This window comes from Myotis myotis, unplaced genomic scaffold (genome assembly GCF_014108235.1).
Source record: "Myotis myotis isolate mMyoMyo1 unplaced genomic scaffold, mMyoMyo1.p scaffold_m19_p_7, whole genome shotgun sequence".
Taxonomy (NCBI): Eukaryota; Metazoa; Chordata; class Mammalia; order Chiroptera; family Vespertilionidae; genus Myotis; species Myotis myotis.
In genome coordinates this window covers 86615965-86629837 of record NW_023416379.1, presented here as the reverse complement: position 1 = coordinate 86629837, position 13873 = coordinate 86615965, and the positions used below count along the sequence as shown (strand labels likewise).

The following is a 13873-nucleotide window of genomic DNA, read 5'->3' as shown; positions in this document are numbered from 1 at the left end:
GTGTGACATGGGGAGGAGTTTTCTTAGGTGTAAATTGGGGGTGTCTCTTAGGATTTACATTTTACCAAATTTGAAACAATAAGGGGTCATCATATCCATTTTTAGGGAGCACCTCCAAGAGCCCCAGTTGTGGGGCATAGGGGACACCTCCTTCAAGAGGTTACAGTGCTACCAAGGAGATGAGGATGGAGTGTTTGGATGCGAGTGCAGATCCGAATCATGACCAAATGACAGCCACATGTGCGTGCATTCACACCCCGTGGGAAGGGATGCTTGAGTCGGATGTTGGCCGAAGCAGTGAAGGAGGGTGAGGTGGTATTATAGAAAATCCTCGATTATCCAGAGGAAATCCGTATTCACTCAGAAGTGACCGTGCAAGCCTCCTTCTCCCTTGCTGGCTACTTGGTGCCATGCGGTGCCCGCGGCCTGGGCCCCACAGCTCTGTGACTCACTGAGGCGGCCGGGCCATCCCTGGCCTCCCGTCAGCCTCTCCTGCTGCAGGACACCTGGCATCAGTTGGGAAGTGGGGCAACCTATTCCGGGTGGGCCTCCTGCCCATTCTGTGTGCACCCCAACTTTAGGAAAACCTGTCCGAGGACCTGGGAGAGACAGACTGAAGCAGTTGTGCCCATTTTCAAGATGCTCTCTCTTCTGGGCTTTGAGTCTTCACTTCGCTGGGTGTGTGTGGGGGTGGGGGGGTGGGGGGGTGCATGGAGTTAATAAAAATGCAGCGAGAGGGAGAAAAGGGGGAGAGGGGAGTGAAGCCCCTGGTTGCAGAGCCCCCCTGGGCGGGGTGAGAGGGTGCATTTTGCTCACACCCATCCTGTCCATCCCTTGGAAGCCAGCCAGGGCCTGAGCACGGACGTGGAGGGGTGGTGAAGGTCAATGCCGGGCAGCCTGGAAACACAGGGAGCTGGCTCTTCTGTTCTCTGGTGGCTGCCTGTTGGGAAACCCTGAAGGTCAGAGCTGGGAGGGTATCTGGACAGAATAAGGACGTTTCCCATCATCATCCACACACCACCTTCATGATTTGGGGCCTATCTGTGTCCCATCTGGATTATTACCTTTTTTTAAATCAACCATTTTTCACCTAAAATTTATTTCTATAGGAGCCTTTATATGAATAGCAGACCTACGAAACCACAGGTTCAGCAGGTTGGTTTTATTTTTCGTGCATCAGCATAAAGACATGCCTCTTCACGGTAAAGCAAGCGCGTCTCCAGGTCCCGCTCTAGGTGGGTAACGCTGGGTAACACTGACCAGCCTCGCGTTCTCAGAGGTGCCTCTGGCTCCAGCGGGGGGAGGGGTCTGAGTCGCTCAGCCCCCTTCAACCAGAGCGCCTCCCTTTTAATCTAGTTTCTACTTCGGGGTTGTGCACAGAATTTGTATAACAAAAATAATTCAAAATCTAAAGAATAATCATCTGAAAGCTGCTGGTCTAGTCCAGCCCTGCTCACGGGGCAGACCAGGTAACCGAGGTCGGAGGAGAGTGGCCGTCGGGGTCACATAGCAGGTGGAGGCAAAGCCTGACCTGGAACCCAGGTCGTCAGGCTCCCAGTTCTCCCCAGAGACAGGGAAGGAGACATGCTGGGCTTGTGGCTGGGAATCTTGGGAATCGTGGGAGGGCCATGCTGGGGAGGGCAGTGGAGAGGCAAGCGTGGGGACCAGGGGTAGGGAGGGGAGCAGAGGGGTGGTGTGCAGCGGGGGCTGAGGGAGGGAGAGCCCAGCCTGCCTCGCCAGTTTCCCCGCTGGCACCCAGGTGGGGGCAACTGGGGAGGAGGTGAGCACCCTCTGTGAACACGCCTCAGGATCTGGGGGGAGGTAATTACCACCCCCCCCCCCCCCCCCGCTCCCCTCACACACAGCAGATGCGTCTTTTTTCAGGCTCAACACTTTCAGGCCCTACCTCCTAGGCATTCTCATTGTTAGTGTGGCCTGTGGGACCCCACCCCTCCATGTGCCCTGCTTCCAGCTAAGAACCTGTAGGAGTTGTGGGAGCCTCATCATTGCCCAGCCCAGGAGCAGCTGAAGGGGGTAGGCTGAGTGGGCATGAGGGGGCTGAGCCAGGCCCCCCCTTCCCCCCCTACCGCCCCCCCCCCCCCCCCCGCCCCGGGCACCTGCTGAGCCTGGATTCTGGGCAGGGCCTGTGGACTCAGAACATGGCACTTCTCCGCCTCTGCTGGGAGATCCAGCCGCCGGGGTTCACGTCCATCTGCAGCATCTTCATCACCCACTGGTCCCGGCGGGCACCTTCGATGAACTCATTCAGAGACAGCTGGCCTGAGAGAGGGGCGGGAGAGATGGGCCTGCGGAGGACGGGGAGAGATGGGGGGGGGGAGGCGGGGGGGGGGGACAGGGGGGAGGGGAGAGGAGAGGAGGGGCAGAGGAGAGGAGGGGCAGAGGAGAGGTCTTCTCCCCAGGGGGCCTGCAGCTCTCACACAGGAGCATAAGCCCAGCGCCTGGGATTCTCCAGGTTCTCCTGGAGCCTTCCAGGCTTTCTAAAGGGACTTCGCAAATGAACTGCAGTGTTCCTTTTGCCCATGGAGCCCTGGGCAGGCTCTGGAGGGCTCTTCTGGGCGTGTTCCCAACAGCTGCCTCCCTGCACAGCCTTGGGCTTTAATTACCCACTTCGTCCTCTCAGCCATTATCACCCGCTTCCAGACCAGGCTGAGAGATCATGTACCATCATCTGCCCCTCTGCCCGTCTCCAATGCTCCCACCCTCTCGCTGGCCTGGCCTCCACCAGCCACTCGGTAGGAGTTTAATAGCTCTAATGCAGGGGTGGGCAAACTTTTTGACTCGAGGGCCACAATGGGTTCTTAAACTGGACCGGAGGGCCGGAACAAAAGCATGGATGGAGTGTTTGTGTGAACTAATATAGATTCAAAGTAAACATCATTACATAAAAGGGTACGGTCTTTTTTTTTTTTAGTTTTATTCATTTCAAACGGGCCGGATCCGGCCCGCGGGCCGTAGTTTGCCCACGGCTGCAATGGCTCTTACAAACGTCATGGGCTAGAGACCCCCTTTGCTGTTTCCTGGCGTCCTCTGCACACCCGGCTCGCAGATGAGGACACCAGTTGAGAGGTGGAGGGGTCTGCCCAGGTCACACGGCCAGGAAGTGGGGGCGCTACGGGTGGGCCACCACCTCTGCCCCTCCTACCGTCTCCGTTTGTATCCACCAGGAGGAAGATCCGGTCCACCACCTCCTCGGGCGTGAGCAGCTGGCCTTGCTGCCCGGCTTCCCGCTCCCCCCTGCAGGCTTTCTTCAGCTTGTAAATCGCCTGTGGAGGAAGCCAGAGGCATAAGGGGGTGGGCGCCCGACAAACTCCGCCCCTCCCCCACTCCACGTGCCCACACCCTTTCTTTCCCCAGCGCTGCCCCCCAGCTGTGCGTCCGTCCAGTCCGAGACCCACAGGACCCAGGTCCAGACCAACACTGATGTGCCTCCGGGTCCCACTGGCCTACTTGCAACTGGGGATCCTGACCGCACATGCCGCCCCACCCCGATGCCGCTGTGGTTCCATGGTGAGCCCCAAAGATGAAACCAAAACCTCTAATGAGCCCTGGCGGGTGTGGCTCAGCTGGCTGGAGCACCCTCCCTCCCACCACTGACAGGGCAGGCGCGTGCCCAGGTTGTGGGCTAGATACCCAGTCTGGGCACGCGCGGGAAGCAGCACGTCCATGTTTCACTTTCACATCAACGTTTCTCTCTCTCTTGCCTCTCTCTGTTCCTCTCTCTCTAAAATCAATAAAAGCATGAGGATTAAAAAAAACCCCAAAACACCAAAAAACTCCAAAAGCACAAAACACAAGTCTTAAAAAAACAAAATGAGGGATGTGGATGGCACTTGATGATCTCGACACTACTTTACAGAGGAAAATGGAGATTCAGAGAGGAAAAGAGAATCCTATATGATAAAAGGGTAATATGCAAATCGACCGAACAGCGGAATGACCGGTCACTAGGATGCACACTGACCACCAGGGGGCAGACACTGACCTCTACAATGTCGAGCAGCTCCGGGCGGTCGATGCAGCCGTTGCGGTCCTTGTCATAGATCTTGAAGGTCCACTTCAGCTTGTGCTCCAGAGTGCCCCTCAGCACCAGGTTCAGGGCTGCCACGTACTCCAGGAAGTCGATGGTGTTGTCCTGCTTTGGGAGTGGGAGCTGTGAGCCTTCCTGGTCCACTCCCACCTCCAGGGCACAGGTGGGCACCTACTCTGGGCCCTCCACTGCCACAAGCTCAGGGCTTTGCCTCGTCCTTGCAATATGTTTGGCCTCTGCACCTTTGCTCATGCTGTTCTCCACTGGCAACCTTTCATCTCCATGATCACCCCGTCCTACCTGTTCTTCAAGGCTCAGCTCAAAGGTCCCCTCCTCTAGGAAGCCTTCCTTCTCAGACCACTTCAGGCAGCGACCCCTCCCTCCTCTCACATTCACAGCACCTGCCTCCTGTTCTGTGCAGTTTGGGACTTACTCTGGCATTGGCACCAATTGCTTCATAAGTAAGCCTCGTTCCCTAGCTAATGTGTGCCCTGGAAAAAAGAGAGGGGTTACATTGCTTTTGTTTCTCTTCCATGCCTAGCACATTGCCATTTCTGCAGAGTCAGGATCTCAAAAATATTTACAAACTAGAGGCCCAGCGCATGAAAATTCATGTACTGGGGGGGGGGGGCGGTGGGGGGGGGCGTCCCTCAGCCCAGCCTGCCCCCTCTCACAGTCCGGGAGCCCTCAGGGGCGGAAGGCTACCCGGCGATCAGGGGAAAGCGACGCCCCCATCACACCTCTGCTGCTGCCACTGCCGGCAGCGCAAGCCTCAGCCGGCCCTGGTTACCTGAGCCTCGGGCAGCCCTGGGCAGCTGAGGGGCTGAGAGGACTGGGGGACTCCAGAGGCAGGCGCGCAGAGCGGCCGGGCCCACTTGGGAGTGGGCCCAGCCTTGCCATATGCCTGCCACCTGGGGCTGAGGGGACTGGGTGCTGCCATCTTGTGGCTGTGGGCACTACCATCTTTGAGGGTGGGACAATCAATTAGCATATTCCCTCCTTATTGGCTGTGGGTGCTGCCATCTTTGCGACAGTGTGAGGGTCAATTAGCATATTCCTCATATTATTAGATAGGATGCCCTAACTCAGTGGTTCTCAACCTATGGGTCGCGACCCCTTTGAAGAGGTCAAATGACCCTGTCACAGGGGTCGCCTAAGACCATCGGAAAACACATATATAATTACCTATTGTTTTTGTGATTAATCACTATGCTTTAATTATATTCAATTTATAACAATGAAAATACATCCTGCATATCAGATATTTACATTATGATTCATAACAGTAGCAAAATTACAGTTATGAAGTAGCAACGAAAATAATTTTATGGTTGGGGGTCACCACAACATGAGGAACTGTATTAAAGGGTCGTGGCATTAGGAAGGTTGAGAACCACTGCCCTACCTGGTTTGGCTCAGTGGATAGAGAGTCGGCCTGCAGATTAAAGGGTCCCAGGTTCGATTCTGGCTAAGGGCACAAGACCGGGTTGTGGGCTCAGTTCTCAGTAGGGGGCATGCAGGAGGCAGCCAATCAATGATTCTCTCTCATCATTGATGTTTCTCTCTCTTCCTCTCCCTTCCTCTCTGAAATCAATAAAAATATATTTAAAAAATATATTTATGAATCAATGAACAAATGATCAACTTAATCTGAATTTGAGACCAAGGTAGTTTTGAAAGATTAGAAAGCTGTGCTCACACTGAAAATTTCTTTTGCACTTTCATTCACTTGGTGCCCGGGGGAAAGGGGACAGGCCGTGCAGCCCTGCTCACCTAGGTCCACGTGGACTTGACACTGAAGGATAGGCCTGCACCCCACCCCCACCCAGGAAGGGGGGAGACAGAGCTCAGGTGCTAAGGGGCCAGCGGAAGGAGGAGGGCACAGGTCACTTCCGAGGTGACTCTGAGCAGGAAACTGAACTTTCCCCCAGCAGAAATGTGACAGCTACAATTATTCCAACAGCAGTGAGCAAGAGGCTGGGAACCTGCTGTGACTCCACAGGAGTGTGAGGGGAGGGGCTGCTGGTGGTGGCTGCAGCGGGTCAGTGGGTCTCAGGCTGAGCTCTGGGCGTATTTCAGGGCGGGGACCTCCAAATCAAACACCTGAGTCATCAGCTCCCCAGGAGTGTCTCATTCCCATGACTGTGTAATCAGAAATGGTGCTGCCGGCCCAGGGCACCTGCCTCATTGGATCAGGCCACCCAGAGTCCCAGCCCCAGATGGGGTGCCTGGGTGAGCAAGATGTGAGCAACAGGAGAACACGGCAGGAAATGGGGAAACAGCATAAAAGCCTCTGGACCAACCAAGAAGAAAACAAAAGGAGCCCATCCCAGCACCTGAAGTGCTTACGCTGCGTCTTTTCTGTAGTTCTTCTGGCCCTCCCTCCCCCCGCTGTGTGCTACATGATTGAGACCAGACTGTAGGTATAGTTTCAGTTCCTGGATTTTTATTTTAAAACTAGAGGCCTGATGCAAGAGTAGGCCTTCCTTCCCCCTGCTACTGGCACCAGCTTCCCTCTGGCACCCGGGACCCGGGCTTCCCTCGCAACCCCGGTTTCACCCGGAAGGTCATATGGAAGGAGGCCCAGTCTAATTAGCATATTACCCTTTGGTTATTAGAGATGTCCCATTCTTCAAAATTATTTAAAACCATACCTTTCATTTTCTGAGGTGCCCCGGACACCCCCCTTTCTGAACGTGGGTGCAATGCTTTACACCACACGATGAGCACCTGTGTGCACTCGTATTGCTCTAACATCTCCGGCGGCTTCTTGGGGCAGATCCTTAGCAGTGGCTGTTTGTCCCCACCCCCACTCGTCTGTAGTGTACTGTGTTTGCAGGTGTATCATTTTTCGTTTTTGGGGTTTTTAATTTCCAAAAAAATTTTTTAAAATATGTATTTTTAAAAATTGATTTCAGAGAGAGAAAGGGAGAGGGAGATAGAAACATTAATGATGAGAGAGAATCACTGAAGCATGTGTCCTGACCAGGAATTGAGCTGTGACTTCCTGGTTCGTGGGTTGCCACTCAACAAGCTGAGCCACACCAGCCGGGCTGTAGGTGTATAGTTTTATGAAATTTTTATCACATTCGTAGATATGAGTAACTCTCGACACAAACTCACTTGTTACCTGTTAATAGTCATGTTCTTCTCCCAATCGTGACATCTGGCAAACACTGATCTGTTCCCCATCACTATAACAGTATCACTTTGGGAATGGTATAGAGTTAGAATCATATAGTATGCAATCCTTCAAGATTGGCTTTTTAAAAAATACATTTTTAAAAAATTGATTTCAGAGAGGAAGGGAGAAGGAGAGAGAGATAGAAACATCAATGATGAGAGAGAATCATTGATTGGCTGCTTCCTATACGCCCCACACTGGGCATTAAGCCCACAACCCAGGCATGTGCCCTGAACGGAATCAAACTGTGACCTCCTGGTTCATAGGTGGATGCTCAACTACTGACCTGCACCAGCTGGGCTGAAGGCCACTTTTTTTTTCCTTATAATTCCAGTTATTTTTATTTTATTTATTATTTTTTTAATCCCCACCCGAGGATATTTTTCCATTGATTTTTAGAGAGTGGAAGAGAGCAGGAAGGACAGAGAGAAACATCGATGTGAGAGAAACACGTTGATTGGTTGCCTCCTGCGCGAGCCCCAACCAGGGCCCAGGCAGGGAGAAGACTGCAACCAAGGTATATGCCCTTGCCTGGAATTGAACCTGGGGCTCTTTGGCCTGCAGGCTGATGCTCTATCCACTGACCCAACCCGGCTAGGGCTGAAGGCAACTTTTTATTGCTGAGTAGTATCCATTGCATGTGGGCCCTAAAGAAATGTCTGCCCCTCCCTTGACTACCTAGAAGAACTGGAATTGGGGCCTTGTCCATAACTGATCACCAGTGATAACCTCTTCTGAGCTATCTATACCGCCGGACGAATTGCGATTTCCTGAACACCTGCTCTTCTTACCCTGCAGTGACCCTGTGAGCCCCCAAGGCACCTAAGCTCATCCCCAGCTCAGGATGTCTTGTTCCCGCATCCCCTTTGTCTCTGAACCTCCCGTGCCCATGCATGCGGGGTCTCTGGCTCCCCTGTATGTGGGGTTCCCGGAGGAGGAATTAAATTTGCTTATTTTCTCTTGCTAATCTGTCTCCTGTCTATTTGACGATTAGACCGGCCAGAAGAACCTTGAGGGTAGAGGTCCTTCCTCCCCCAACCTCTTGCCCACAAGAGGCATGTTCTAGAGGAGCCCCTTCCAGACAAATGGTCTCCCCGATGAGGCTACCGGAACCCCAGGGCCCTTTCTGGGAAGCTTCCGGCTGGGACTAATCTCACCCCTGTGCCCCGCCCTCCCCTCGTCAGCCTTAATTACCCCAGAAGCCCAGGATGATGGAAACACCTGTCTACTCAAGTGGCAGGAGCAGAAGTGACAGGTGTGTGATCGGCTCTGGGATTATCTGCCCCATTTCTCCCTGAAGTGGCTGCACCTGTGCACCAGCCCTGACCCCAGTGCATGTTACATAAGGGTCCCAAGTGACATTTGAGCTTCAACCCTTTTCTTCATTCCAGTGCGTCATCCCTGCTGGTCTCCACCACACCCATTTCTATCACCCCAGGTTTTGATGTGTGACCTAGATCTATGAGCTCTTTTGATTTTATTTGCCCCAGAAATCTCAGACCAATTGCCCAGAAATGAGACTCCCTGATATAAAGGTTGTGCCAAGCTGAGAGTGGGGCTGGGTGTGGGCTTGGAGACTAAGGGGGAAGAGGAGAGAAAGAAGGCTCAGTCCCTGAGAGAGGCACCTAGCACACCTCCTAGGAAAGCTCTTCCTTGCAGCGGAATGTCCATCGAGAAGGGACGGTGGAATTAGAAAACCAACAGCGGATGCCCAACCCAGTCGGTGAAAATTGGGTGAGCAACAGGATATTTGCTTTGTCTTAAGCACCCTCTATATTTACAGTGATGGTGAACCTATGACACGCGAACTCATTTTTTTGGTTGATTTTCTTTGTTAAGTGGCATTTAAATATATAAAATAAATATCAAAAATATAAGTCTTTGTTTTACTATGGTTGCAATATCAAAAAATTTCTATATGTGACACGGCACCAGAGTTAAGTTAGGGTTTTTCAAAATGCTGACACGCCGAGCTCAAAAGGTTCACCATCACTGCCCTATAAGATCCTTACTGATTATAAAGGGAAAATAGTAACGTGGAGAAACCCAGCAGGCACCACATAACCAAATGGAGAAGTCAGCAACCCCATTAAAGGGACAGACCAACGTCACCTGCCCCCTGACAGCGGGCACTGAGGACAAAGGCCACTTCTGCAGCACTTCTGCTGGAAGTGCACAACCTGAATCTAAAATGCCAGGGTCCAACAAGACAGAGAAAAGCTGAAATTAAAGGCTCCAAATTAAAGGGTAAGGAGACAGGACAAGTAAATGCAATGAGTGATCACCCCCCACCACCAATGGGAAAAAAGCATAGAAGGGCATTATCGGCACAAATTGACCAAATTTGAATATGGATTGTTAATTAGATAATAGAATTATATCAGTGCAAAATTTCCTGATTTTAATAATTGTATTAGCTTATTTAAAAGAACTAGAGGCCCGGTTCAGAAAAATTTGTGCACTCAGGGGGAGGGGGGGTCCCTCAGCCCGGCCTGTGCCCTCTCTCAGTCTGGGATCCCTCGGGAGATAATGACCTGTTGGCTTAGGCCTGCTCCCGGGTGGCAGAGGGCAGGCCTAATCCCTAGGTGCAGCCCCTGGTCGGGCTCAGAGCAGGGCCGATTGGGGAATTGGGGTGCTGCCCCCTGTCATGCACAGAGCAGGGCAGATTGGGAGGTTGCGATGCCACCCTTAGTCACGCTCAGGGTAGGGCCGATTGGGGGGTTGGGGCACCGCCCCCTGTCACACTCAAGGGAGGGTCGATGGGGAGGTTGCGGCGCCAGTCCCTGTCATGCACAGAGCAGGGCCGATCAGGGGGTTGGGGCGCCACCACTGTCACACTCAGGGCAGGGCCAATGGGGAGGTTATGGCTCTACCCCGTCACACACAGAGCAGGGCCTGTGGGGTGGGGGGGTTGGGGCACCGCCCTCTATCACCCACAGAGCAGTGCCGATCAGGGGGTTGGGGCGCCGCCACTCTCACACTCAGGGCAGGACCGATGGGGAGGTTATGGCTCTACCCCGTCACACACAGAGCAGGGCCCATGGGGTGGGGGGGTTGGGGTGCCACACCCTGTCACACACAGAGCTGCAGGGCGATCAGGAGGTTGGGGAGCTCCCCCTTATCAGGCACAGAGCAGGGCCGATCAGGGGGTTGGGGCGCCTTCCCCTGTCACGAACAGAGCAGGGCGGATAGGGAGGTTGTGGCCCTGCCCCCTGTCACACACAGAGCCACAGGGTGATCAGGGGGTTTGGGCGCTGCCCCCTGTCATGCTGATCCCAGTGCCGGGAGGCATATTACCCTTTTACTATATAGAATAGAGGCCTGGTGCATGGGTGGGGGCTGGCTGGTTTGCCCTGAAGGGTGTCCCGGATCAGGGTGGGGGTTCCCACTGGGGTGCCTGGGGTGGGGGTCCCCACTGGGGTGCCTGGCCAGTCTGGGTGAGGGGCTGAGGGCTGTTTTCAGGCTGGGACTGAAGCTCCCAACTGCTCCTTTTTTTATTTTTTTTATTTTTTATTCTGAGCCAGCTTTAGCTCTGAGGCTCCAGCTCTTAGGCCTCTGCTCCTGAAAGCAGGTATCTGGTTTCTTTAGGTTCTATAATTGAAACTCTGTATCAACTCCAGGTCTGAGATCCCGGCTAGCTGAAAGCTGGTTTCTGGGGTTTTGTTTAGCTTCTATTTTTGTAACTATGTTTCAAACTGCCAGCTCAGAGGCCTATGGTGGCAGGTGGGGAACGTTGGTTTCCTCCATCACTGAAGCAAGCAAGCCTCATGTTAGTTTCAAGCTGCCTGGCTGCCGGCCGCCATCTTGGCTGACAGTTAATTTGCATATCGCCCTGATTAGCCAATGGGAAGGGTAGCGGTTGTACGCCAATTACCATGTTTCTCTTTTATTAGATAGGATGACCTCATTTTTAGAAGAAACACAGAAATACTTAGGGATAAAGGGCGTAATGTCTCCAACTTGAATTTGACTGTCCCTGCTCTTAAATTTGAAATCCTATCAAAATAAAAGTTATAAAGAAAGTTATAAAGAAAGGAAAAAGAAATTGATGAATGTATATGCTAATTTGTAAGATGAGATGGGGTATAAGGGGCCCAGCTATATCACGCCCACGGCTAAATAATCTCTTTTGGCTCCTGAATTGTTATATTGAATTTTTAGATGAACAAGGAAGATCGACACATTTAGGATAGTAAGTTTTGTGACATAGGACCTGCTTTTAAAAAAATAATTTTCTCTCTTTAAAACACAAACTGCCTCCCAGGCAGGCACACTTGTCTGGGAGTCTGGACCCCTGAGTAGATGATTGTGGGCAGGTGAATTCACTTCCTTTTGCCCCCATTTTCTCATCATTTAATCTGAAGTAACAAACCCGCTCATGCCCTCACCGGCTTGCTGCTGACTCAGAAGCAGAGGAGGAGCTCTGGGTCTGTGCCAACATGGCCCGTCCCATTTGGGCAGCTCTTTCGCTCCTTATTTTTAGAGTGACAGGGGCTCGGGTGGGGGGTGGAAACCAGGTCCTCAGGCTGCAAAGCCTTGCCTATAAACAGTGTGCCCACTGCCCAGCCCACCTTCAGCACCAGGAGTGGAGAGAGGGACAGTCAGATGGAAGTGCAGAAGGAGAGGAGGGAAGAGAAGATGGGAAGGCACAGAATGATGGGAGAGGGAGGAGGAGTTTCAGAGAAAGAGTGAGACAGAAAAGGTGAGGGGAGTGGAGAGAGAGGAAGAGCAGGAGGACTGGGAACTGGGAGCCCCCTCGAGGCTGTTCCTTGAGCTCCAGGATGAGAAATGGGCCAAGTGGACGGGCCGCCAGTCCCCCCTTCAGGGTGCCTTACCCCGTTCTTGTCGAAGGCTCGAAACATGCCCTCTACATACTGGGTGGCCTCCTCATTGCCCGTGACCTTGAAGAAGCGCTTGAACTCGTGCATGAAGAGCGTGCCGCTGGGGCACTCCACCACGAACTTCTTGTACCACTCCTGGAGCTCCGCCACGTCCATCTCGCCCGCCGCCTCCGCCTCCTCCCAGCTGAACTGCTGCCCCATCCTGGCCCCGGAACGGCAGGCAGCGAGGGTCTGTCTCCTCTGGGCTGCTGCTGGTTGAGTCTTAGGTTAGGGCCCTCTCCCTCCCTTTCCTTAGCTTAGCCAGGCTCTTCACCATCTCCCGGGCAACTGAACATGATGGGCAGTATAGGGCGCAGATGACAAGGTGGACAGAACCAGGCCAGCTAAGCGTCCTAAGATCATTAGAAGATTCCCTTCTGCCTGCTAAGCTCCCCCAGCCGCACCCCTCCTCTTCATATTGTCAACCACTCAGCTAAGCCACCCAGAAGATTCTGAAGGGGGAGAAGGGGAGGGAACTGAGGGGAGGGTAGAGCGAAGACCAGTTGGGAAGACAGGCTGAGACCCTCCATGGCCCACACGCTCCTTGTCCCTTTATTTGGGCACCACACTGCCCCAGAGAGGCCCATCTGGGAGACATGGGCTCCTGGGCTCAGCCCCTCCATGCTGCCTGGTGAGAAGCCGCAGCACCTACAACTTGAAGGGTGAGCAGCTGTGCCCGAAGCTAACTCAGTGCCCGAAGCTAACTCAGTCCCCGGCACCATACAGATCGCCGCCTTGAGTCTTGGAAGTTCCCCACTTTCCAGTTTAAAGTACAAATGCTTCCCTCCAACACCCTTCACCCAAGACCTGGAGGCTTTGCTACTTTCTCTCTGCGTGAGGAGGATCTGGGAGCGCGGCTCAAGATATCTCTGAAGTCTCTTACTTTTATACTAAAGGTGTATGCAAATTTGTTTTTGAGTCAATTATATACTCATGCTTGTTTTAATGCAATATAAAAAATGATACCTCCTTGCCCTAACCAGTTTGGCTCAGTGGATAGAGCGTTGGCCTGTGGACTGAAGGGTCCCGGGATCGATTCCGGTCAAGAGCATGTACCTTGGTTGCGGGCACATCCCCAGAAGGGGGTGTGCAGGCGGCAGCTGATCGATGTTTCTCTCTCAACGATGTTTCTAGCTCTCTATCCCTCTCCCTTCTGTTTGTAAAAATCAATAAAATATATTTTTAAAAAAATGATACCTCCAAGAAATCAGGAAACCTGCAGCACTGATTTTTCTAGAATTTAGGGGGAGTGATTCCAGTGATGGCCCGTCTTCGGGGCAGCACCGCCTGCCTCCCATTGGGTGCTCACCTCTGAAGTGTCTGTACAGAAGCCTGACCTCTCATGGCTTTCTGCCTCCATGCGTCCCTAACCTCTCCGTTGTTCTACCTTCCTCCCCATTCCTGAAGTAGGAGCTGCACTTCCTGTCATCCTGCCAAGTGCTGGTGGGTTTCCCCCCACAGCCCCCACCCCTCAGGGTCTGGAGAATAAGGCGTCTCCTCCTTCCTCGTAAGCATCGCTTCCACCCTTTCTCTTCTTCCCCTCAAAATGCCAGTCCCTTCGAAGCCATGTCCGACTCCACCCCTCCATGTACTCCTCCTCGTTGCCATTATTCACTAGTGACTTCATGTGTGTCTCAAAGCATCGCTCAGGGACAGCCTGAGGTGGGGAGCTGACCATCCCACACGCTGGCCTCAAAGATCCTCATCTCTTTAGTTCCAAGAAGCTCTCCCTCCATCCCACGCGGGCCTCCCATCGCTGAG

The 13873-nt window shown here is 53.1% G+C and overlaps 1 protein-coding gene across 1 annotated transcript; it reads right to left on the bottom strand.

The window, feature by feature from the left end:
- Positions 1-747: 747 nt before the first annotated feature.
- GUCA1B (guanylate cyclase activator 1B) lies at positions 748-13136 on the bottom strand. The gene is made up of 5 exons (XM_036318197.1): positions 12068-13136; positions 4004-4153; positions 3164-3284; positions 2118-2280; positions 748-940 (listed from the first exon to the last, which is right to left on the bottom strand). Exons 1-4 carry the CDS (start codon positions 12272-12274, stop codon positions 2153-2155), a joined length of 606 nt encoding a protein of 201 aa, XP_036174090.1. The 5' UTR covers positions 12275-13136; the 3' UTR covers positions 748-940; positions 2118-2152.
- Between the last annotated feature and the right edge of the window lie 737 nt (positions 13137-13873).